The sequence below is a fragment of the Mustelus asterias genome, chromosome 15 (genome assembly GCF_964213995.1).
Source record: "Mustelus asterias chromosome 15, sMusAst1.hap1.1, whole genome shotgun sequence".
Lineage (NCBI taxonomy): Eukaryota > Metazoa > Chordata > Chondrichthyes > Carcharhiniformes > Triakidae > Mustelus > Mustelus asterias.
In genome coordinates, this window is record NC_135815.1 from 39,133,434 (window position 1) to 39,156,086 (window position 22,653).

The window sequence follows — 22,653 nt, forward strand, 5'->3', positions numbered from 1 at the left end:
TCTTCAATTAATGACGGTGACCTGCCTGTCCGAACTGTTAGCTCAATCAGAGGGTCAGCATCACTGCAGCCTCGCCAGCACCATTGTTAGAGGTGGCCACATCTGAGGCTGAAAGAAATAGGAGAGGCCACCTCCAAGCAGAGGGCCAGTAAACGATTGCTAGTTGTGTCAGGGCCAGACAGCATAAACCAGCAAATGAAGCTGTGAACCCTCCAGTGGCTGCATTGGAGCTGTGGGGAGTGGCAATTACTGCGAAGGGTGCCCCTCCTGGCATCATGAAGCCTTCGGTAAGGAAGAACCCAATCCTCTGGAAGCTGCAAGGAGGGCAGACTCATGACACTTTGATTTTTTGGGGGCTTGTCAAATCCTGGCGAGGTCACAAAATCTGTCATCTGCCTCTGGTCAGCGGGCAGATAAGCCATTTCCATTCCCACCTTTGGAAATAACCCCCAACAGTGGATGCAGATCAGGCTTTCCTCCTGAAGTCTTCCACCACCATTTTCACACTGGAAAAATTCAGCCCAATAAATTTGAATAGTGCCATACTGAGATGAAGTAATTTACCATGGATAAGAGATTGAATTTCAGACCTGAACATTCTCAGTTCTATACCTGGTTGTATATTTAATCAATTAATTAATGGGATGCACTCCAAGTGAATATTGTTTAAAGTATTTGTATTATTAATACCGCTCTTTAGGCTCCACTTCACTGGACCAACACACATAAAACAATGGAAACAGATTCACAAAAAAATATATAATTGGTCTGTGAATTGACCAGACCAAAAGATCACAATGTTAGGGAGTTGATACATCCGCAAGGGCCCTTATAATCTCCCCAGACTAAAAAGGATGAATGCAGGTACAACCTTGTAAAAGGTGTCAAACATGAAATGGATAGTACATATTAATGAGGACTTAGCCCTAGAGTAATGTTCTGCCGCACTCTGAACAGCACTTGGAGTACTAATCATAGTTAATCAACTTTGACTATTTGATTTAATTTAAAACATAATGCTGCATCCTGCAAAAAAGGTCTTCAAACATTGCAACAACAGAACAATGTTAATCCTACCTAATGGAGTAATCCCGTAAAATTCAGCTTCATGTCTCAGAACATTGATGTTTACTCCCCTGAAGGATGAGGAAAATTGCATCAGCATTGTTCTTAATAAATGTCTCTTAATAAATCATTTAAGAGTCCAAAAGAAAGGCAATATGAAATTTGATAGCTGTAGATGTTCAATCTTTCAGTATATTGAAGGTTAGGATCGATAAGATTTTTAGATTCCGAGGAAGTCAAAGGATTTGGGGATCAGGTGGGAAAATGGAACGGAGGTTGAGGATCAGCCATGATCTTATTAAACGACAGAGCAGACACATAGGGCTGTATAGTCAAATCCTGCTTCTTATGTTCTTATATGTGCCTCAAGATGTCTTCAGGACCTCCTGAGGTATTTCATGCACTTTTTAATCATTATGGAAGCAAATGAGAATTCTAATGTGCATGAAGTAAAGTCTCACCAACAGCAAATGAGGTGCCTGGCTAGTTAATTACTTTTGGCAGTGTTAATTGATGGTGAAATGTTGGCCGGGACACTGAAAGAACGTGACTTTTCTCTGAATGGAAAAAGGACAGTACCTTGGTTTAATGTCTCATCTGGAAAGAAATTTCCTCAGTACCGTACTGAGTTAGTCTGGACAACAAATTCAAGCTAAGAAGAAACCTCCAGGATCTGTTTAGGAACAGATTAGAGTTTGCTTCTTTTGTAATGTAAGCTCTCAGTTTCAGTGAAATGTATAGTGGCTGAAGTAGTGGGAGCATAGATAAGAATTTCACTGCAAGTATCACATATATATCAAATAACTAAAGAGCATGCTCTCCAAATGAAGCCTATGCATTAATACTTATTTAGCGCCATTCCCCCTACAGAGAGTTGAAAAATGAAAGTTGTCTATTTAACTGATATTTCAATTCTACATTCTGATTCATGTATTGAATTGTGAACATTGAAACAAAAGATTAATTTAAGACAACATTAAGCAAACATTCCACCGGAGTACATCATAAAAAGTACATTTTGTGCACTGAAATAGAAAGCACTAAACTTGGCCCATCCAACAGCACACATTAACTAAACAGTTTACATCTGATTCTCATAACCAGTCTGCAGCATTCCCAACAAGACAACTTTACTGAACTTAAAGCAATCAGATAGAGGGAATAAAACTGCAGTACTCAGGATTCTGAATCTTGGTTAGGTCAGAAGTCAAGGGCCAGATTCAGTGGGAATGAGATTTACACTCAAGACAGTGAGGTCGACAATTCATCTAAATCCTGAAAGAAACTTTTACAGCCTCAACTTGTTTTGAAATAAATATTTTAGCCTTGTTTTATTAGATTCTGTAGGATTTAATGCAAAGATCCTGGGGCAGGTATCCTCCGCTCTCCATTTGTACCGAAATGAAAATTATCATGTTCGCTATATTCATACTGTTGGTTTTGCCACAATCATCAAAGAACGTGAAACTTTTCCCATGTAATCAAACATTCCATTTTTAAAGGAGGGAAAAATAAGCCAATTGCATTGCGGCTTTCTGTTGGGAAGTGTTGTTTGCTACTCTATAGTATAGAGAATGTTATAAGCCTGAGAAAAGAAAAGCTTTTCCTTACCTTAAATCTAACTCTTTCGTTCGAAGAAAATTTAGAATTGGTGCAAATGCTGTTGGATCTCTGTCAATAAATATCTATGGGGGAGAACATACATATTTTAACAATAATGAAAGGTACTTGTTCTAAATATTTAATGTGGCACTGATAGCTTATACTGGCACATCTACTGTACATACCACTTTAACTATAATGTTGCATGGTGACCATAAAGACCATGATAAAGAAAGGGTTTCGTTTTTAAGCTTCAAAGATTTGGATAATATTTGTGGATCATCCTGTACAACAAACATTGAACAAGAACAAATCTTGTGAAAATTCCAGTCCTGTTTGGCATAACAAGTGACTTGATTGCTTGCTGCTTCAATCGGTCAAAGGATCAGCAAAGTTCAAGGGCCAAGCACTTCCATTTTGTGCACAATCAGCAATACAGGCACAACCTGCGTCAAACATTTTCTGTTTTGAGAAGTCTTTTCTCTTCTTTGGTTTCTACTCAAACCCATATATTTGCATAGCACTAAATGCAAGATCTGCTATGAACCACCGCATTCGGGCAGGGTATTAAAATGCAGGTCAGAATTTTACAGTCCCCCCCCGCTGGAAGTGTTTGCAGGTGGAAGGGCCCATAAAATTCCCTGGGTGATCTTCCCTCGGCCTTCCACCCTCCCCAACCTGTCCATGATTTCACAGGCAGCGGGTGAGGTCAGCCCAACCACCCTCACTACAGCCAAGGCCCTTAAGTGGCCAATTACTGGCCATTTAAGGGCCACTCTTCCTCCTGTAGCCTAGTGCTATATGTCACTGAACTGGCAATCCACACAGCTAGAGCAGTGCTCTGGGGTTCCAGGTTCAAATCCCACCCCAGTAGATGATAAACTGTCATGTAACAGGCATGGGTGAGCTGAAAGATTTCTCTCCCAGCTCCAATTTTGAGGCTGGCAAGAGGTATTAGGGAGGAGAGAACAGAAACATTCCCTGCTTACTCTTCAAGTAGCAGAGTGGGAAACGTTGCCTTTTGAAACATCCTGATCAAAAATCTTGAGCTTGCAAAACAGTGTCCAACATCAGACGTGATTCCGTGATTTTACAATATTTGCTCAATAATCCTCAGCGTGGTAAAAATTACGCTGACAACCAATTTAAGATTGGCTGTTGGGCTTGCAGTGTGATGTATTTGCACGTACTGGAAGCTATTCAAATTAATACACAGGGGTCTGTTATTTGCAGACAGAAAGAACACGTACACACATTGCGCCTGTTCCAGCTAAACAAAATAAATGACAAGCATTTATTGGTTCATTCCATAGGGCAATGCCTTGACCAATCATAGTCAAGCTGCCTAGTTTAAACTTTCTAACAATGTTTGGCAGTTAATGGTCAGTGACCACTAATTGGTGCATTCTCCATGGCAACACCTCAACCAGCATCCACTTGCCAACCAACCAGCACCCTCATCTCATATAGTATAAAGTTGTTGTTTCAGTATTCTTGAGATTGTTCTGATGAGTGCAAGATGAAAAGCTTCGACAAAATATCTTTCTTCAGCAATAATCAAGTTGGTTTTAAGAAGCATTTTAAAAAAAGAAAGAGGCAGAGGGTTTTAGGGTGAAAATTTCAGAGCTAGGGCCTTGACATTTGAAGGCATGGTTACTAATGGTGGAACAAGTAAAACTGAGATCAAGTGACCAGAATTAGAGGAGCGCAGGTATTTTGGAAGGTGGTGGATCTGAAGAAGGTTAGAGAAATAGGGAGGGGTGAAACCATGGAGGGATTTGTAAACAAGGATGTTAATTTTAAAATCAACGTGTTGTTTAATGGAAGCCAATATAGGTCAGCCAGCACAATGGTGATAGGATATAGACATCAGAATTTTGGATTATCACATGTTTGCAGACGATAGAACATGAAGCTGGGCATAAATGTATTGGAATAGTCAAGTCCAGAGGTAACAATGGCACGGATGCGAGTTTCAGTAGCAGGTAAGCTGATCCAGGTAAGAAGAGGGATGGAGCTAGTGGTTAGGGAATGGTGCTTGGAGCAGAGGCAAAAGACAACCACTTTAATTTTCCCAATATTTAATTGGAGGAAATGTTTGTTCATCCAGTACTGGTGACAGACAAGCAGTGTAAGAATGGAGAGGTTATGGTGGGGTTGCGAGAAATGGTGGAGAGGTAGATTTGCTATCAATATACAGGTGGAAACTGATGGTGTGTTGATGAATGAACCAAGGACAGAGGGTAGCCCCTTGGGAACAGCAGAGGCAGCAGTTCAGAAGCAGAAAAATAAGTCACTGCATGTGAATCTCTGATTATGTTTAGGTAGGCAAGAATGGAATCTCAAATTACAATGAAGAGGCATTGAGGAAACTTTTGTGGTTATCATGAGAGGTCAAGAAGAACGAGGAGAGATGGTTTACCTTTGTCAACGTCACATAGGATATTATAACAGAAGATATTTTGGTACCGTGGTTGGGGTCCGTTGGAGGGATTCAAACATGAAGTTCCGGGAAAGATGGGTATGGAGTTGGGAGATTCAACATCAACTCATGCAATTAAAAAGACTTTGGAAAGGAAAAGGACGTTGGAGTTAGGGTGGCAATTTGCAAGGTCTGCAGTGGTCAAGGGTTGGGTTTTTTTGAGGAGAGGGCTGATGACAGCAGATTTGAAGAGAGTGTACAGTACTTCAAAATAGTGAACCAGGAAGGAAGGGCGGGAGAGCAAACTCCAAGATCTTCACAAGGCAGCTGAAAGCAGAGAACGAAATCCCAGTTTTCAACTACTACATTTGAAAAAGACCGTGTGCATGTTAATTGACCCATTTTGCACTAATCTACATCTCAGGGCAATCAGAGTTATTGACTGGTCTGAGGTGTACATTCTGGCCAATATAAACTAGCAACTGAATATCAATACCAATCCCCAGCAGGCCAAATGACAGTCACAAAGCTCAGGCTATACCAGGCAGAAAGCATACATCATTCTGGGCTGGAAAGAGTAATCTCATGGTGTCACAAAACATTATGTTTCAACAGTAAAAATCAATACACAACCAATTGAAAATGCTACCTTTCAATTTGGTCAGCATAAATGAGGAAGAAGCAAATCAGACGTCACAATGAGCTTTTACAGAAGATGTTGCAAAGTTTAAATTTTTTCTGCACATCCTCCAATATCTGAAAGTTAGAATGGGCTGAATCTTTACTTAACAGACCTAATAGAAACCGGAGGTCAGAAAACATCGGGAACTAGAAAATAAGGATTCCCTGCAGGAGCCCCGGAACGCAGTAAGGTTTTTATTCAACTGACTCCATTGTTCAATTCTCCTCTCAAAGCCAAGTCTGATCAGCTGGTTTGACTTCCTGCCTGATGGGGAGCTGGGACACTGGGTTAGCGAAGTCCCTAATGAAGTGGAGCAGTGAACACTAGCAAAGCAGCTTGATTGTTCAGGAGAGGGTCCCCCAAAGCAAGAAGCAGTCACCAATTGATTTACCAATGAAGAATAACATATTGATACAATACTGACCAACAGTAAGGACAAGTATATAATACAAAATCTCTATTCGGGTAACAATATAGTTTGTATTGAAGAACTGTGAAAGGGGGGTTGGCGTGGGGGTAGTGATGGCCAGAGCATGTGGTGGGATCAGTTGCTTCCGGTGGGGTGTTCGATTGCAGGTGTTCCTCAGGCAGGCTGGCTGAATGCAGGACATGGGTGTAAAGGCAGTCACCTTCCGTGTCCATCAAGGCCTCACCTCAATGGAGCTGCTGGGTTTCCTACAGCACTGGTAACCCAATTGGCCTGAGGTATCATTGAAAAACTGAATGACAATGAAGGGCAGAGCCTCTTAATCATATTTAAAGTTCCACTCTGCCTCTTTGGAGCAGGTTGGCTGCCTGCCTACCTACCTTCCAGCTTCAAATACATATGGAGGACCAGAAATGGGAATCTGATTTTAAGACGTTATCCTCCCCCTCAATATTTATTTTTAGGCCAAAATTCCACCCAATGTTTCCATGTTTCAGATTCTGACCAAAGAAAGTCTAAACTTTGCTTGTAATCTGCTTTTCACTTTATTCTGTATGGTGACATAGAGACACAGCCATTCAGAGATGTTTATATAGTGACACTGAAGGCATTTAGTCTGTTATTCACTACATAGCAGTGCTGCAATCCTGCTTCCCTCAGCTCAAATCTGTTTGTCTTCAGAATTTAAAGAACATTAAAGCTCCATCATCAGTAGCTTCTAGCAGAAACAAAATTCTTGATTGCGAACCCAATTTTAAAACTTCTAAGGAGACATTTGACCTTTCCCACGGCTTATTGCCTCTCTTCTCCAAACACCCTCCAATCCAATATGGAACTATATTTTCTGCAAACCTGTCTACACCTCCGTTTGTTGTACTAATTTAGAAAACATCTGTTTTTGGTAAGTTCATTTAGAAAACCAGATTGAAGGGGAAAGTTGGCTTTTCCAGGTTTCGGTCTTAAGGTACAAATATAACTTTTCCAATCGTAGCACCGATCAAAGATAAATTCATTTGTTTACTTTTAACATATGAAGAACAGTACCAAGGCCTTAGACAGGTACAAAGGTGAATTACCCAGGATGCTGCCAGGGATGAAGGGTGTAGGTGAAGATTGCAGAAGCTCAGATCAGGTGAAGAGGGAGACCTCATGGAGGCATTTAAAATTATGAATGGCTTTGTTGGAGCAAGTAGGGCAAAATTGTTCTTTTCCCAACAAATAAGTCAGTAATCAGATGTTATAAATTTAAAATAATTGGCAAAAGAATTAGCGAGACCATGAGAACACATTTTTCATAGGGGCTGTTAAGAACTGAACCACATGACTTGATAAATTACTGGAATTAGATTCCACAACTTTCAGAAGAAATTTGGACCGCATACTTGAATAGGTCTAATTTTCAGAGGAGGAGGATAAAGATGGGTGTGAATTGCATACCTCTTTCAAAGAGCTACACTGGCGTGTCAGACCAGCTTCTTTCCGTACATTCCATCATGCAATACGTTTGCTTCTTTGCCAATTTCAAAAGTGAAGCTGAAATGCTAAACTTTTGCCACCAGATGGCAATAAAGGCCACAGTATATTGCTGAAATGGAGCTCTGTCGCAATAGACTTAGCATCATTACAGGAAAGGCTGCAATCTTTTGCCCAGCCCAAAATCACACAGGAGGGCTGCTCGGGACAAGGACTGTAGCGTACGAAAGATTGTTATTGCCTCATTTTCAGAAATATGTAGTGGAACGCAACACATCCAACTGCCAGCTATTTGGCTGACTACAGGTCTAATATTATTACCCTGACATATCACAGTACATTATCTATTACATGCATCAGAAGATAGTTAGCTTGAGATTATGCCTTCATTTATTCTTTAGGCAATTCAAGGGGGAAAAATGCATCATCCAACCAACACCTGCTATCGGAGTGATTTGCAAAGTTTTGACCTAGTCACTGAAAATACTGAAACCCCCGTTCTCTTGGGGGACATCATCATACCAATCATTCCCGACAGGTCTGAGGGCACCGGAATAATCATCCCGGCTGGAAATGCAAGGTCAAGTTATGCAGTCTCTTCCAACTAGGTTCAACATCAACTCATGCAATTAAAAAACATTTTCTTTCGCAAAATCAAAATAAATAATTGATGAGCATTGAATATCCAGCAACAACCTTCTGCATTATTTTTTGAAGAACAGTTTAGCTAGTTGGGTTTAACAATTTCAATCCCAATTAGACAGCATAGTTACCTGAAAGTCAGCCTATCCCTAGTCAAAAAGGAAACACATAAAAATGACTGTAATCAGAATTTAAAATGAATAACCAAAGTATATGCCTCACAGTGCCAGGGACCCGGGTTTGATTCCCAGCTTGGGTGACTGTGTGGAGTTTGCATGTTCTCTCTGTGTCTGTGTGGGTTTCCTCCGGGTGCTCCGGTTTCCTCCCACAGTCCAAAAATGTGCGGGTTCGGTTGATTGGCTATGCTAAGTTGCTCCTTAGTGTTAGGGGATGTCGGGGGGATTAGTAGGGTGGATATGTGGGGTTACGGGGATAGGGCCTGGGTGGAATTGTTGTCGGTTAAGGCTTGATGGGCCGAATGGCCTCCCTCTGCACTATCGGTATTCTATAATTCAATGTGCACCCACTATAGAAAAGTCCAGTTAAGAACTACTTGGAACCACAGAATACATTCAAGTACCATTCACAGCACAACTTTGGGATCAATGGGGCTTTTCTCCCCTTCACCAGTGGTCCTCAGCAAACATACTGCTCCATTCATGGCATGCTTGAGTATAGGATTCTCAGGTCACAAGACAGATACAGACAACAAAGGCCATTCAAGTGATCAACGCATCCGTGAAGGCGCACAATATTCCACTGATTCAAGACTTTTAGCTTTCACTATTCTAACTGGAAATTTATTCAAAGTTTACCTTGTGCTGGGCCAAAAAAATTTCCCAATATCATAAAGATTTCAGATAAAACTTTCTCAAGTCAAATCTGTTAGGCCAAAAGTCATGGGTCGACTTTTACATAGGTAATGTTTTGAAGGTTTGACCATACGCACTAGATTTGGGCCTAAAAATGACAGTCGCAACGGAATCAAATAAAAATGAACACTAAAGAATTGATGTTAATTCTCTAACATTTATGTATCATATAAAATTAAAAACTACAAATATTTCATCCAATATAATATAAACATATACCATTACAAATTAACAAGAATACTTCACATTGCAATCCTTTGGAATCACCAATTAATCTCAACACCCTGGCTGTATAACATCATATAGGCTTTCTTGTCTTTATCAATATCATCAACTGTAATAGTAACCTCAGAATCATCGTTCCACAAGGAATCATCCTCTTTGAATGCATTCAATATTCCACATTTTAAAAATATTTTGACAATATAGGGAGCAAGTTAATTCCGCTTGCCGATGACCCATGGCCACAATGTTGTGAGCGCTTGCATATTTCCGCCATTAGGTATAGCTTTTCACCATCCAACATCCAATCATTCGATATCTTTTGGATACTGCCCAGGAGAGGTTTATCTATGGGCACATCCGAGAGTTGAGCACTTCCAGGAGTAACTGCCACATTGGCGTTAACTGATTTTACATTACGGACTATAGCATTGACAAGGTGGGATCTGAACATGCCCCAGGTAAGCAAACCTTTTTCACTGCATAGTTGTCCTGGCCGCAAATTATACACTTTTTGATCAATTCTTGCAACCGCTTCTTCCTTCCTGCTTCTCTCATTAACATGGATGTCAACGCCTTTCTGAAACTTCTCTTTACAGATTCCTGCACGTGCCTTTAAATTAATGAATCTTAGTAATCACCGGTAAGTGATAATCGCAATGTAGCTTGATCCCTGAAAAACTATGGTTGAGTTTTACATGAGCTTCTGAGAAACTGTGGCCTGTAACTTCCAAGCTCTGGGGCATCCTACCTGAAGGGTACTCCAAAGACACGCTGGGGGACCCACACCGCCCACTCACCTGATCCCAAAGTTCTTGATAAGGATTCTACGACAACTGCCCGCAAATTCAATCCTCCGTTGGGCAACTGCACTGCAACGGGAATTGCCTGATAGTATGATACAAATCAGAAACTTCAAATACATCTCAAACATTGGTTCCTATTGTCTTTCAGTAACCGTTACCCAGAAAAAGTTAGAAGGATTAAAACCAATTCAAACATCTGGGTAACTATAATCTTGACCTTCCCGACCATCCACAAGTCTCTCCCATCCCTCACAGACTCCCTCAAGCCCCCCAATGAATCCTCTATTCCCCACCACCACAGCACCCAAACTCCACAAAGGACCCCCCCCACAATTCCACCCATACCCCAATTCCACCCCTCCTCCACACGACCCCAACCAGCTCTCCCCCCACGTTCCTGCAGTCTTTCCTCATAAGCCATTGCTCTCATATTCGTGATCAGTCATGCATTTTTTTTAAAAAAGTAAATAGCCTTCAAAACTTGACAACCTTGCTTGTGCCTGTCTCGGTGACGAAGCTCATGCCTTGGTGTGACCTAAGAACTGCTTCCTCTAATTGATATTCCATCGTTAAAATTATATTGTTCAGCGTTCAATTTGCTTTGTTAACAGCTTCTGCACAGCGATTGAACACTTGGGTGCCAAAATGTGCTAAATTTAACCTTTAGCTATTGTTAACTCGCTGAGATTGAGCGTTATTCCCTCCTCAAAAAGAAAATGACTGCTGGGGATAAGGCTATTCCAACTTCAACCGAGAAAGTGAAAGGGCATCAATGTCAGACATGATGTGGAGAAGCCGGAGTTGGATTGGGGTAAACTCCACTCACCTGATGAAGGAGCAGTGCTCCGAAAGCTCGTGATTCTCAATAAACCTGTTGGACTTTACTGGTGTTGTGAGACTTCTTATCAATGACAGATTTATTGCTGTCATTGTCCAACAATATTTTCTTCCATAGTCGGAAAATACCTGGCCGCTACAGTGGCATAAGTGAAAAAAAAAAGCTCACTTGTGTTGGGAATTACCAGCACAAATCCCTGGCACAATCCTTCCTGATGCAAAATTCCGATCCTCAGGACTAATTAATGGCTGCATCAATTGGCACTGCAACACAAGCAGAGCACTGCCTGCACATCTAGTAATTAACCATAATCCGTGCCTAATCAAAGATGCAGCAACTTGAAATGCACAATACCATTAACTTTGAGTATTTCAAGTTAAGTAATAAGGATAAGACAGTGCAAAATGTTTTAAAGATTAATAATTAGAGATAGTCGTTTACTAGTAACATCAACAGCTGTGAGGGGATAGTAAATCATTTGTATGTCCCAAAATAGTTTTCATACTCAGAACTTTTCCATTAAAAAAAAAATCAATAATGATGATCAACTCCACGATTTAATGTCTGAGAGAGTCGCAGGTGGCATGTGTGCTGAAGGCAACATGCTCATCGTGGGAAGTGACACAGAGAAGGAACTCCGGAAAAGTGCTCGCGTCACATTATTAGGCATCATGGTAATGGACATAAATTACGCACTGTAAGCAAAGAGTCATTGCATCATTGTCAGAATACTTTGTTCCTTTGTAGAGCCAGTATAGACACAGACCTCCTTCTGCGCTGTAACTATTGTGAGGTTACGACAACTAAGTCCAGCTCACTTTGTTGTACATAATGCATTTGTGGGCACTGGTTTTGCTGATTGCGGTTTTGAGGACGTAACCACCTTATCTTATGCATGAGGAAATAAGGAGTTGAGGAAATATCAGGAGTTGCTGTGTTAATTAATGACACTGTATAAAAGGAACAGCCATGCAAGGGATCTTCCACTACAGATCTCCTAGTGTAATCAGGACAAATTTTTAAATGCTTACTATATTCTGAAAACTAATGCCCCTGCTCACAATGTCAAATTTATTGAAAAGATAAAAGTTTGAAAAGGGACGCTGGTTTTCCAGAAATTTGAGGCTTTGGAGGTTTCTATAATGGGAGTTTACACAAATGCAATGAGGGCACAGTAGGAAAATTCAATTAGACAGTCATATCAAATTTTATATGCTGCCAAGTCAGGAAAGGAGAGTGAAGAATGTGCAGTATGCAACTGTGAACAGTACATGTTAACATCACAACTCACAATGTCTCCATTTTGCAGCAAAGTCTTCTGGGAAGTTACTGAGCAGGCCGATCAGTTACACTGCTTTGTACAAAGTGCAAATATCCCAGAGTAATTTGTTGAGTAAACCTTGGGGACTCAAACATTTGGTGATCAGTTCCCAAGCACTGTTCAGGTGCCTGAGAGTCCAAAGTGGCAAACAGCTAAGTGAAGGGGCAGAAAGGGTTACTGTGAAGTTTTGAAACAAAAACATTAACAAACGCAAATAAAACTGCAATGGTGACTTCTGCATTTGCAACTTTGCTGACTAAAGTAACTAAGAATCATTCATTATTTGTGCATAAATGAATGTAGAAAGATTCTTTAAAACAGTGTTCTCCTTCATAAGGACTAAATAACATTCATTAGCAACAATATTTTGCTTTTAAAAAATCAAACATTAAATCAGAAGTATCAGCTCACCGCTCCAGTTTCATCCCGTAGTGTTGAGATTCTCCCACTCAGCAAGCTAGAACAAAAGTAATTACTAGTGAATTAGTGTGATGATCAGTCCTTTCTCTAATTTGAAAAGAAACTATTCAACAAGTTTGGACAGTATGTACTGGTGTATACGGATATGAACTGTCACAGCTGGTTACAAGCTGAACTGTCACGGGAGGTTACAAATATAAAGTTAGATCCATGTGATTGGGAAACGCAAATGTTAACAAAAGCAATAGTCAAAAGGTCTTATTGGAGCAAATTCAAAATATGGCAAAGGCTGGAAATTTGAAATAAAACAGGAAATTCTGGAAACACTGACAGTTTGCCAGCATCTGAGGGGGAAGAATAAAGGTTAAGTTAGATTTACATTTAGGTCTATGATCCTTCATCAGAGCCAAAACATATTAAACATCTATAACTTGAGATGAGCGTTCAAGCCCATTCGTGCCATCAGACAGCCTTTTTCCACCTCCATATCACTCAACTTTACCCATGTCTCAGCTTATCTGCTACTGAAACCCTCAACCATCCCTTTGTTACCTCAAGCAATATACTCCTAGCTGGTCCCCCACATTCAGCCTTCCAAAACTCGCTACGTGTTAAGACGCAAGCAGCAGAGTCCCATTCCCCTATCATCCTTGTGCTCACTGACCTACATCGGTTCCCAGTCAGGTGACATCTTGATTTTAAAGTTTTTATTCTTGTTCTCAAATTCCTCCATGGCATCACCTCCAATATTTGTAATCTCCCTCAACCCCACAGGATATCTGCACTTCTCTAATTCTAGATTCCTCGTGCATTCCCAATTATAATTGCTTCACCATTAGTGACCATGCCTTCAGTTGCCTCCGGCCCAAGATCTGGAATTCCCTCCCTCCATTTCTCTACCACACCTTCCTCCTTTAAAGACACTTATTAAACCTACCTTTCTGACCAAGCTTTTACTCATGTGATCTAATATCTCCTTACATGGCTCGGTGTCATACTTTGATAATGTTCCTGAGAAATGCCTTAGCATCTTTAATATAATGAAATGTTCTATGTCTATAGTAATATCTCCTGGTTCTGACAGAGGATCGTAAACATAAATGTAGGCCTAACGTAACCATTTTCCCTTCTCCACAGATAATGCTTGAACTGCTTGGCATTTCCAGCAGATTTTCATTTCTATTAGCACAACTTATATTTGAAGATATTTATTACAATCGACCCAGTGATGGAGCAATGTAAATCTTCCAAGTAATACTGCACACTGTGCCTATTGAATGTTGACCAATTAGTAACTAAACATGCCCACAAAACACTGACTAACACATGACATTCAGTGTAGATACATCATGCTGGTTAAACACTAGAGTTTACTATCAATAGGATTTTGAACTTGCTGGTGGTAGAAAAAGTGCACCTTAGAAGCAGCTTAAGAATGTCACCGAGACAGGTGTAGGGCAAGGGATTAGCTAGCTTAGAAAAGGAGGCAAGTAGTATTTCCGAAACTACAGACCAGTTACCTTTCACCTTTACGGCAGGCATAAAGCCAGGAGGAGGCTAATCTTGTTCTCACCGTTGTTTTTTTTATTTGAAGGGCATTTCAATTGATATAATTTTAGTCTGGTTCTTAACAAAAAAAAAGTGCTCTACCTACAAGATTCAACGACATAAACAGGGGTCAAATAAAAGGTTTATTTAAATTATAAAACTGGTCCATTCTAACTACAAGAGTAGATTCCATCTTTTCTGGCTAAGTGCAGAAATAGCACTTGCAATGGTTGAAATTAGCCAAAGACATTGAAACATGGTAAGTTTGCGCGTTACCGATTAAGAGGAAAATTAGGACTGGACTTGGATGTCATCAAAGCAAGAAACTCACTGCTTTCTGTCAGCATTAAAACACATGTGAACAAAAATGAGGGATGCCTGGCAACCCAGTGCTGCTCTTCTTCCCTCCCTTCAAATAACTTTCTTCAAGATTAACTGCATCCCCCAAATTACAGGACTGGATTGCAGGAACTTCAAAATTAGATTTGAAATTCACTACATTTATTGAGTATTTACATGATACTTTATTCACAACAAAGAAACATCATGACAATAACATAACTGTCCAAATGATTACCAATCACAAAAGTACTAACAGCAAATGCTTATAATACAGAAGCAAAATGCTGCCGAGGCTGGAAGTCTGAAACAAAAACAGAAACTGCTGGAAATACTCAGCGGTCAGGCAGTATCTGTGGAGAGAGATGTTTCGGGGCAACGGCTTTTCACAAGAGCTTTCTCTCCCCCCTCATCTGATGCACAAACTAAGTACAATCTCCAGCAGTGGTATCTGGATCGTGATCAGTAATTTCTTTCTCATAAGCAAGGGTCATGAAGGTCAGTGACCTGAAACATTAACTCTGTTTCTCTGCAGATACTGCCTGACCTGTTGAGTATTTCCAGTATTTCTGGTTTTTGCTTTTCAACATTATTTATGAAGAATAACCTTTGTCTTAATTTAACTTTTTTAACAATCTGTTAAAAATCTGTTGTACTGGTTTGTTCAGGACAAGAAACTTTTAGTTAACCAATCTTGTTTCAGTCAACAGTGATGAACGATAACCAGCATTCTGTCCCATGCTCAGGGAAAAAGTTAGTTATTGATTATAAGTTGGTGGCAGCACTTTGTTTACATTACAGGTGAGGATAATTTTGGCCTAAAATAATTTGGAGAGAGCGCACCAGACTACTGATGAAAGCCACTGACCTCAGAGTCATAGAGGTTTACAGCATGGAAACCGGCCCTTCGGCCCAACTTGTCCATGCCACCCTTTTTTTTTTAAACCCCTAAGCTAATCCCAATTCCCTGCATTTGGCCTATATCCCTTTATACCCATTTTACCCATGTAACTATCTAAATGCTTTTTAAAAGACAAAATTGTACCCGCCTCTACTACCACCTCTGGCAGCTTGTTCCAGACACTCACCACCCTGAGAGAGAAAAAATTGCCCCGCTGGACACTTTTGTATCTCTCCCCTCTCACCCTAAACCTATGCCCTCTAGTTTTAGACTCCCCTACCTTTGGGAAAAGATATTGACTATCTGGCTGATCCATGCCCCTCATTATTTTAAAGATCTCTTTAAGATCACCCCACAGCCTCCTACACTCCAGAAAAAAAAGTCCCAGTCTCTCCGTGTCTGCGTGGGTTTCCTCCGGGCACTCGGGTTTCCTCCCACAGTCCAAAGGACGTGCTGGTTGGGTGCATTGGCCGTGCTAAATTCTCCCTCAGTGTACCCGAACATGTGCCAGAGTGTGGCAACTCGGGGATTTTCACAGTAGCTTCATTGCAGTGTTAATGTAAACAGTGTTAATGTAACAGATGTTGCCCGACCTGCTGAGTATTTCCAACATTCTCTGCTTTTATTTCAGATTTCCAGCATCCACAGTATTTTGCTCTAATATCATCTACGCTGCCATGGATGCCCTCTCATACTCAGTATCTAAGCTATTTGAATAACAAATGAACACTTAAGTGAGACAGCATGGGGCTGCTGTGAAGTGCCTTCAGCAGTGGGAGTAAAGGGGAAAAAATAAAACTTATCTTTGTGCAAAAGCTGGACACCTTGAAAATATTTAAGGCTATCTAACTTTAGTTAAAATCATTAGTATTGAATATTACCATGTTCGCATCAGTTAAAAAAAAAAGGAGCTTATCGCCAGGCTCAGGTCAGCAATCTGATTACTGTCGTGAAGCCAAGAGCTTGAACACCTTTCAGGAAGCATTTTCATATCACTCAGGCTTTGTACCACCTGCAACATAACTGCATAATCAGGGAATGTAGTAGCCTAGTGAAAAAGTCCCACTCCAAATGAATAAATGCTAATGTGGGCAGGCATAGCTCGACAAACTCAAACATTTTAAGCTCATTTTACTTCCAGTAAGTTTCAGCAATTTCCAATTTTAAATGGACAGTAGCTAATTAAAATGGCAACACACATTTGTGGACATGAGCAACTATTGATCCAATCCAACCTAATGGAACCTAGGCAACCGTCACGCCTATGGGCGGCACAGTGGTTAGCACTGCTGCCTCACAGCGCCAGGGACCCAGATTCGATTCCCAACTTGGGTCACTGTCTGCGTGGAGTTTGCACGTTCTCCCTGTGTCTGCATGGGTTTCCTCCGGGTGCTCCGGTTTCCTCCCACAGTCTGAAAAACGTGCTGGTTAAGTGCATTGGCCATGCTAAATTCTTCCTCAGTGTACCCGAACAGATGCCAGAGTGTGGCGAATAGGGAATTTTCACAGTAACCTCATTGCAGTGTTAATGTAAGCCTACTTGTGACACAAATAAATAAACTTTAACTTTTTTAAACTTTAATAGATCTGAGAGATCCATTCATAGTGTTGGGGACAGCATAAATGTGTCCCAAGTACGTTTTCTCTCTTTTTAGATATTGGTAAACTGGAATGATATATAAAGAACATTTTAATGTTACCAGATCAGATTGTTTAACTTCAATCTTAACAATAGCTAATTTTCTATGTTGTTTTTCAATTTGCACAGCAGCTTGGAGGATTTTTTTTACAAATACACTTACAGATCTAACCAACTTAGTGGGAATTACATTTTGAACTTTAATCTTACCTGGAGAAAAAGGAGTCTGGAATCCACATTAGTGTTTGTCTTGAGGTGCTGAATCTACAAACATAAAAGTATATGGTTTTATTTTGCAATGTAGCAATAAATTGAAGACATCAAACGAGGCTTACCAAATTTCACATAATGAACTGCTTAACGATTTACAATTTTGTTTTAAGTTTCTACCATATGAATAATACAAATCAGGGTTAGCTTGTGATCTGGCCTGGACTCATGGAGAAGTCATGATGTGGAGATGCCGGCGTTGGACTGGGGTAAACACAGTAAGTCTAACAACACCAGGTTGACGTCCAACAGGTTTATTTGGTAGCAAAAGCCACTAGCTTTCGGAACAGGCTGTTCCTTCGTCAGGTGGGTGGGAGAATTCCCACCCACCTGACAAAGGAACAACCCGTTCCGAAAGCTAGTGGCTCTTGCTACCAAATAAACCCGTTGGACTTTAACCTGGTGTTGTTAGACTTCTTACTCATGGAGAAGAACAGGAGCTGGCACATTTTGAAAATAGTGCTACCAAATGATGTGTCAGTGGCCTGATGCATTGTTTTCAAAGTGAGGAGGGAGGGGAAAAATATCTGGAACCCATTGGCTTCACATTAAGGGCTGATTAAGCTCCTTGCGAAGCCTGTTAATGGGCCAGAAGGCTATTTTCAAATCACAAATCGCCAACCCAGTCTGTTACACATTAGTGCACAATTGTTGGGTTCAATGTCAGGGGCTATTAAGTATCTTATTTTAATGAGGAAAAGTTCTTGCCCCTAGGGCTTTTTATTTGAAATCAGATGCAGTAACTTTTAGTTGGCCACTGACCACTTCTCTGCACAGCAAGGCTGCTGGTCCTCCAATGTTCTGCCTCTTCTCTTTTGCACAGCAGAAGCAGACTCCATCATGACTGCCATTTGCCCTTGACGATCATACTCAGCAGGCAGCTCCTGCCTCCTGATAGACCTTGGTATCACTAATTAGAACATCTACATTTGAGGATTACATCACATACTTATAGAAACCCAGCTCAACACAACAATGCACATCATCTCGGGTAATCGCTGATGAAATCAACTCCTGTGGTTCTCAGTCCTAAACCACATTCCACCCCCTCACATAAGGAGGGAGATTGCAACAAGAAAGCTCCTGGAAACTCCTGGAGAAGGTTTACATCAACCCAAGCCTACAATTACATAAGGATCTTACCAATTTACCTGCTGCTCACTCCCACATTGCCAGTCTGCATGGCTAAGACCAACATACCAAGGAACAACAGCAGGGGCCCCACAGCAGCAACCAACTCGTCAACATTAAAAACCACTTCCCCATCACAGATCCCACAGCCCATCCACCCAGCTTCATACTCCATGCTAATGCTGGGTACTCCTCAACCATTTCCACACTGGCCAAGGCATTTAATGAGCATATTGGCACTAGTGGGAACCTGGACTGCAGCTGTGATACACCCTAATTAATGACTCACATCATTGAATACTGCCCATTTAGTCAATGTGGAAACTTTGCCTGGCTTGGTAATTACTGATGTGGAGATGCGGCGTTGGACTGGGGTAAACACAGTAAGAAGTCTGACTTTAACCTGGTGTTGTGAGACTTCTTACTTGGTAATTACTGCACACATTTTTTAAAAATCACAGCTGTGGGTGCTGTCAAGACCTGGAAATTATCCAGGTCTCAGATTCCCGTCTTCAGACTGAAAATCAAACCACATCTTTCTTAATTTTAGACTTTCCCTTAATTAAAGAATGGGGAAAGATCCAGTTAGATGCCTGTTCAGATCGAGAGATCACACTGTCCACATTCATCCTCCCTTTTTTTACATTCGAGGTTATGTTAACATATACTATTCCTTGCACATTGTGCATGGGGAGGAGGGATGGATGGCAGAAGGGAGCAGATACATTGTTTAGGTACAGTTTTATATAATTTGTATTTTATAATAAAATTGCTATAATTGGCAAAGATGTCATTGATGGGCAGAACATCATGTGGCATCTCAATGAAAGCACAAAATGAACCACCACAATGCTACAAAAGTATAAAATGTAACTGATTGGTACAGTGAGGAAATGGTGTAACAAAGTTCTCAGAAGTTGAATATCAACAGTCCAAGTCCATAATGCACTCTGCTATAATATGCTGGCAAAACAGAACCATTCACATTGATGCAAAAGTCAACATTGTTGGAAACTATGTAGAACAACTTGGATGTAAAGTCATCCAAATCAACTTAGCAAAGCAAGTACACCTTGAAGTAATCCATGCTTTGGCTTCACAGTAGCGTCATTATTTTTAATCTTTTAATATCTTCTTGGCAACAACATAGTCTCACAGCTCTATTTGCCCAACCAGAAATGACAAACAACCAACAGTGCAATTCAGAAATAGCAATCAAGTAATGCTTCCAGCAGGTACCAAACCATAGGACAGAACTGTGTTCTGAAATTTAATAATTAGCAAACAGCATCTCCACAACATTCTGGAATGATTTGGTAGCTATCCAAGAATCTCAACCACAAGGGGCTAGAAACTGGATCTCAGCTTAAACATATTTTGGCAAATGGTGGGGGAAGAAAAACTTCTCCCAATGGACACATCTTGGCTGCCATTGACAGTGACCTGAGGAGATATCTAAATCCAAGCTTATATCATCTCAAAGCTCAAGGAAGCACATGGCATCAAGGTAAGCATAAAAGAAACTGAATTCAAGGAGGCCACATATGGAAGGGAAGAATAGATATGTTAAATATTTTGAAGTGTTATTCACATGGCTACATATGGGAATGAATCAGGAAAAGTATCCAGGTAGGTTGTTCAAAGGAGCAGGGGTTGCAAAGAGAGGGGATTCAGTGATTGCATGCAGTCAATGTTATGACAAATTTCATGCCTATATGCTAGTCTTTTAACTGTCAATTTACTGGATAATTTGATTGGTTTTAGTTCTTATTGCAGAATCAGAAAACCACTTTTTCGTGGGTTTATTACACTGTCCCTAAAAGCAGTGTAGGTGTGGGAAACAGGCAAATAAATGCCAATCTGTGGTACTCCAAACTAAACATGTCCCAGGGTAATACTGCCTGCATGGTAAGATACAGTAGCCAGAGGCAAACAACAGCAAGCTACCAAGAAAGATCAAAAGTCCATTTCAGATCCAAAAGCTACTCCAGCACTATGGGAGAGGGAGAGGAACACAAATAAATGCAACCCATCTTTCTTAAAATACGTTTTTGATATGAAGGCCATTGCACTTGTTTGTGCATCATACAGTTCGAGTGCTAAACGAAGTAATTGCACAGCTGGGCTAGTCGTGGAAACAATTCAAATGTCTCAATATTCTGGGAACAGGGAGGATTATTTGTAAACTTCTGAGAAAACGCTACTGTCACAGGCTGTTGCAGTGCAACAAGCACAAAGTGAGTTAATGAGAGAGCAGAGGGCAAATTGTAAAAATGTACAAGGAGAAACCAAATAAATTATACTGGGTCATCCAAATATTATATTCTGCATGTACATCAACAACTATTGATTGCTGCAAAGCTGAGTTGATAGAAGTGGATCATCTACCACTTTTCCTCTCCTTGGTAATAACGCATATCACTTCATTATGTGTTAATAATGGTGGTTCTTACATAAATGGGCTACAGTGGGTCAAGAAGGCAGCTCTCCACCACCTCCTCAAAGGAAAATAGAGGTGAGCAACAAATGCCAGCCTTGCTAGTGACGCCCACATTCCGTGAAAGAAAAAAAATTAAATTAGAACCAACCTCAGAACCAATGCTTCCCTCTTTCCCTTTATGAGTAAACAAGAAATGCATAATTTACATTATAGCATCAAACTTGTTTTTATGGCTTGAGGGAACTGTACCAGATCATTATGGCAATTAATAAACTTAAGTAATGTTCTCATTAAGTGCCTATTCCTCAAGTTGCCAGTGCGAACAGATCGTGCTTTGCAAATAGTAAATATTAAAATAGATAAAAAGTCTTAAAACATGCCCTGAAACCTTAACCTTGGAGAAACAAAATCCCAGCAGAATAGGAAACATAAGCACAAACAAAAATTGAACTGGTCGGACTTCGCAGGTCAGACAGCCACATCTGGTCTGCCAACCATAGTATCAACACCCAAGGTTTATATAAATCAATCCTTTTATTTTAATGGTTGCAGCAAAGAAACTTAGCAAAATACTCAAAGTTTTCATTAAGGGAACTTGCATGCAAAAATAAATCTAGGGAAATTACTGTAATGCTGCACTACTGTTATTTGAAAGAATGTATAGAATTCAGCAATACCCGAGTCCCAACAAAAAAGGGCACAGACATGTCAGTCACCAATCATAAAATGGGCCTGATCAGTTTTTCCCTAAATTCAGTTCTAATCTTATCACTGAGTGTACATCAAAATGGTGATATGATTTTAACTGCTGGACTGGTAACAGCTGCAAGGAATTGTGTACTTTGTGAGCCAAGTATTTTTTTTATTCACCAACACAGAAAAATCACCTCATAGCAGTCAACAAGATGTTTTGAATTGTTAGAGATTTTTAAAACATATAAATTAGAGTTCCAGAAAATGCGCTTGCCTCTGGTTCTCTCTTATTCCTTGTCATACCGCTATAACTTATTGCACATGACCAAACAAATAAGTAACATTTTAGAGGAGAGATCCAGACCACTGAACTACTGGTTGGATCTATTCTTTAAAACCAGTTTTTACCCAACTATGAGACTAAACATCAAAGTATGGGGGAAGACAGTGATGTGGGGGTAATGCCACTGGACTAATGCTCAGAGGCCTTAGGAAAATTCTCTGGGGACACTATTCAAATCCCACCATGACAACTGGTAAAGTTGAAATTCAATGAATAGATCTGGAATTGAAAAGTTAGTCTCAGTCATGGTGACCATCAACTATCATAAAAATGCAACTGATTCAACACCCTCTATGGAAGGAAATCTGCCATTTTTGCTTTGTCTGGCCAAGCAAGCCTCCCAGTTCAAGGGCAAATAGGGCTGGGCAAAAAATACTGGCCTTGCCAGCAACATCATTGCAAGGTCTGCAAGACGTAACAGGCTACAAGATGAAGGCATGTAAAATCGCCAGCTCCAATGCACTCCACCCTGATGAGCTCCAATGCTTTCTACGCAAGAGGTCAGCAAGAGCATACCGTCCACCCTGGAAGCCTCGGATGAACTTGTATCCAAGGTC

At 40.5% G+C, this 22,653-nt stretch overlaps 1 protein-coding gene across 1 annotated transcript in view; it reads right to left on the reverse strand.

Moving 5' to 3' along the window:
* kctd3 (potassium channel tetramerization domain containing 3) overlaps positions 1–22,653 on the reverse strand; it is a 67,128-nt gene that overhangs the window by 37,227 nt on the left and 7,248 nt on the right. Inside the window, exons 2-5 of the mRNA XM_078229790.1 lie at positions 17,430–17,483; positions 12,784–12,829; positions 2,677–2,750; positions 1,078–1,136 (exon numbers count right to left, since the gene is read on the reverse strand). Of these exons, the coding sequence (XP_078085916.1) occupies positions 1,078–1,136; positions 2,677–2,750; positions 12,784–12,829; positions 17,430–17,483 (233 nt within the window). The remainder of the gene's footprint in view (positions 1–1,077; positions 1,137–2,676; positions 2,751–12,783; positions 12,830–17,429; positions 17,484–22,653) is intronic.